The sequence below is a fragment of the Salmo salar genome, chromosome 02 (assembly GCF_965601325.2).
Source record: "Salmo salar chromosome 02, fSalSal1, whole genome shotgun sequence".
Lineage (NCBI taxonomy): Eukaryota > Metazoa > Chordata > Actinopteri > Salmoniformes > Salmonidae > Salmo > Salmo salar.
In genome coordinates, this window is record NC_138292.1 from 13,124,162 (window position 1) to 13,128,222 (window position 4,061).

The 4,061-nt window shown below is 40.6% G+C and overlaps 1 protein-coding gene across 2 annotated transcripts; it reads left to right on the top strand.

Annotated features, from left to right (window-relative positions):
* The first annotated feature begins 1,148 nt into the window (after positions 1-1,148).
* On the top strand, positions 1,149-2,990 carry LOC123727877 (zymogen granule membrane protein 16). Of its 2 annotated transcripts, none has more exons than XM_082959924.1 (5): positions 1,149-1,260; positions 1,570-1,591; positions 1,736-1,788; positions 2,064-2,223; positions 2,528-2,990. In XM_082959924.1, exons 3-5 carry the CDS (start codon positions 1,737-1,739, stop codon positions 2,892-2,894), a joined length of 579 nt encoding a protein of 192 aa, XP_082816050.1. In that variant the 5' UTR covers positions 1,149-1,260; positions 1,570-1,591; position 1,736; the 3' UTR covers positions 2,895-2,990. The 2 variants fall into 2 exon arrangements, with proteins under 2 accessions (XP_082816050.1, XP_082816052.1); XM_082959926.1 differs by having other exon boundaries at positions 1,165-1,264.
* Positions 2,991-4,061: the final 1,071 nt, after the last annotated feature.

The window sequence follows — 4,061 nt, forward strand, 5'->3', positions numbered from 1 at the left end:
TGTCAGTGGCACTGTATTGTCCTCAAAGTGAGCAAAGAAGTTGTTTAGGCTGTCTGGGAGCAAGACATCCTAGTCCGCGACGGGGCTGGTTTTCCTTTTATAGTCCGTGATTGACTGTAGACCCTGCCACATACCGCTCGTGTCTGAGCCGTTGAATTGCGACTCTACTTTGTCTCTATACTGACGCTTAGCTTGTTTGGTTGCCTTGCGGAGGGAATAGCTACACTGTTTGTATTTGGTCATGTTTCCGGTCACCTTGCCCTGATTAAAAGCAGTGGTTCGCGCTTTCAGTTTTGCGCGAATGCTGCCATCAATCCACAGTTTCTGGTTTGGGAATGTTTTAATAGACGCTGTGGGTACGACATCACCGATGCACTTGCTAATAAACCCGCTCACCGACTCAGCGTATTCGTCAATGTTGTTGTTCGCCACAATGCGGAACATATCCCAGTCCACGTGATCGAAGCAATCTTGAAGCGTGGAATCCGATTGGTCGGACAAGTGTTGAACAGACCTGAGCGTGGGAGCTTCCTGTTTTAGTTTCTGTCTATAGGCTGGAAGCAACAAAATTGAGTCGTGGTCAGCTTTTCCGAAAGGAGGGCGGGGGAGGGCCTTATATGCGTCGCGGAAGTTAGAATAGCAATGATCTAGGGTTTTGCCAGCCCTGGTAGCGCAATCGACATGCTGATAGAATTTAGGGAGCCTTGTTTTCAGATTAGCCTTGTTAAAATCCCCATCTACAATAAATGCAGCCTATGTGGATTCCAGTTTACATAGTGTCAAATGAAGTTCATTCAGGGCCATCGATGTGTCTGCTTGGGGGGGATATATGCGGCTGTGATTATAATCGAAGAGAATTCTCTAGGTAGATAATGCGGTCGGCATTTGATTGTGAGGAATTCTAAGTCGGGTGAAGAGAAGGACTTGAGTTCCTGTATGTTGTTATGATCACACCACGTCTCGTTAATCATAAGTCATACACCCCCGCCCTTTTTCTTAACAGAAATATGCTTGTTTCCTTATAGTATTTCCTTGATACTCCCTCCCAAAGTAGCCTAGACCAATTAGAAAACAATGTCTGACTTCTCTATAGTGACTGACTAAAGGTGTTCTTTGTCATGCTCCTTCCATCTAGAGCTGATGGAATGTTCAGCAGGTATAAATGCAGTTCTTAGAGGAAGCAGTAGACTAGAAGGACCTTGCAGAGACAGAGAGATAAGAAGCTTTCACAGGTTTTCACACACATCTCAAGATAGCACTGTGGGTAACTACATAACTAATTAAATTGAAAACTTGTATTCAATGTATGATACTAGTGTGGGAAATGTTATGAAGTTAATACTCATTATCTCTTGGTACTTGGGCACAAACATGTTGGCCCTTTTGCCTCTAAATTTAAATTCAATGATCTGACATTATTTTTAATAATTAGCTTAGCACTACAAGAGTGATTGTAGTAAACAAGAGTAGGTTCAACTTTTTAGATCTGTTTTATAACATTTCACATTCAAGAATGGTTTGTTGTTTGTTACGTCACAATTCAAAAGGTTATTTTCTTTTCCCTCCTAGAAAACACTGGTTGACCTGACAGGTAAAAGGACTTAGTTGTTTTGACAAACTACTATGAAAAACATTATTAACTACATTTTTTCAAGTTTTACCATTTAAAGTGAAATGGAGTGAGTGAAACTGACTGAAATTAAAGGTCTTAAGTATTGATGCCTCCCTTTTGCAGAATGTTCTCAATCCTGGTTGTCACAGTGTTCTTGGCTAGCTGCTTGGCAATGCGTGAGTAATAAAAATACAATTCTGAATGATAATGATAAAATAATAGCTTTTGTGCTTTCACCAACTTGTTTTTTCAGTTCGACTTAGGAGTTCTTCTTTGAGACAAAAGCTGATGGATTAAATCATTGCAGAATGTACTTTAGTTAATTCATCTGCACTTTATTCATAATGTGTAGATCTTTCAGAAATGTGTTGGTAAAATTAAAACGATGTATATAGAAATATGTATTATTAATATAGCAAATATAGTAAACATATTGCCCATGTTATTTTAGCCATCAAAGACCCGTACTCGTATTCCTCTGCGGTGGGTCAGGGAGGTGGGACCCCATTTGCTTCCTACGGTGAGGGACGCATCACAGCAGTCAGAGTGTGGGAGATCAACAACAACTACTACTACAACTACAACTACAACAGCAACGCCTACATCAGCGGGTGAGCAGAAACTGACACATGAACAGACAACACTGACTCAGTCCAACTACACTACCCAACACACACCACTGACTCAGTCCAACTACACTACCCAACAGAAACTCTTTCTTTCTTTCTTTCTGTATTTATTTATTTGTTGTGTTTATTACATATTCAGTACATGACCAAACAATAGTGTTATCGTATCTAACCCAGAGTACAATGTAAAATGTCATTCCTTGATATTCTCTGACGCTACATGCTCTCTCGGTCTGAATGTGCCTTATCAAAACACAACCAACGTGAAAAGCTTCCTCTGTTTTAGGTTCCAGCTGAGATACGGCTCCACCTGGTCCCCTGTGTTTGGTCGTGAAGGGGGTGAAAAGCAGGAGATGGAGCTGTTTAATGATGAGTCCATCGTCGAGGTGTCTGGGAAGTACAACCCAGCAGACTACATCTGCAAGCTGGTGTTAACCACCAACATGGGGCGCACTCTGTCAGCCGGCCTGCCCAACCAAGTCTCCTTCAACTTCTACCCAGCCAACATGGGCAATGAGCTGAGGCTGCTCAGTGGTCGCTTCAACGGTGCCGGGATCACATCCATTGGAGCCCACTGGGGATTGGTGTACATGGAAGGGGCTGGAAACAGTACTCTGGAAACAGCACTGGAAACAGTAACTCCTACTTCTTGAAAAAAAAGTATGTCTTGCTCTTTGGGATGGTATCCCGGATACAGATTAAGCCTAGTCCTGGACTAGTTACTTTCAATGGAGATTCTCCATTCAACATGCTTTTTAGTCCAGGAGTAACTTAATCTGGGTCCAGAAAACTGACCCTATATGTTTGGACGGATGATTGACATAGACGCTCACAGAACTGTTTTTCATATCACTATCTGATGGGTGCTTCATGAGAATTTAAACTGAATGAATTTAAATGTTTTGAATACTTTGGAAGTATTTTTGAGGTGATTCCTCACTTGAAGCAGTACAAAAATACTTCTAAACATTCAAATTCAATCAGTTCAAATTCTCATGAAGCGCCCATCATATAGGGATATTAAAACAGTCCTGTCAGCGTGGGTCACAGACCACATGCGTTTTTACACATCATTTGAGGTTATCACAATTTATCACAACAAATGAAAGAATCATATGGGAATTAAAGGATTAATTATATCTTTGATTAATTGAACAATCAATTATTATGGGGAGATAATTGCGTCTCAGGGTGCTTCACCTTCACTATTTTATACACGCTGTATTAGTTATTTGTTGTTCCTTTTCTGCTACATCTGCTTATGGACATTTTAATAAAAAGCATTAACCCTTAACAGTGAAAAGAAGGTTTTTACATCAAACAGTTTGCAATGATTTCTCTCCTCATATGAATACAATGCATATTCCCCTTAATTACACCTGAAGCCTATGTGGTTTATGAACGCCTTATGAACCTGTCTTCGATAAAAATCAATCAGGCTACTGTGAGGTCTACCTGTGTCGATTCTAAGCTTCCTGGAGCAACCAGAAGTTGTTAAATACACCCTAAAGGTGTTTTGATATAACTAACATACAGATTGTGAAAATCACTCAATTCAACCCTGTGTAAATCCGTAAATTCTTGACGTAAAGACTTAAAGCTCAGGATTCTGTGAAAGCCTACCCCAATGACAAAATGTGTCGATTCTAACCTTCCTGTGCCAACCGGAAGTGTCTTAAATTGGGGTCAGAGTAGCTTTTTTGAAGGGTTAAAAAAGTCACATCTTTCAAAATCTTCATATGTGTGACTAGGCAACCCTCATGAATTGTAAATTAGTCATTTATCCCATCAGATGACAAAGAAAAGCTCTCTCCCCCCCC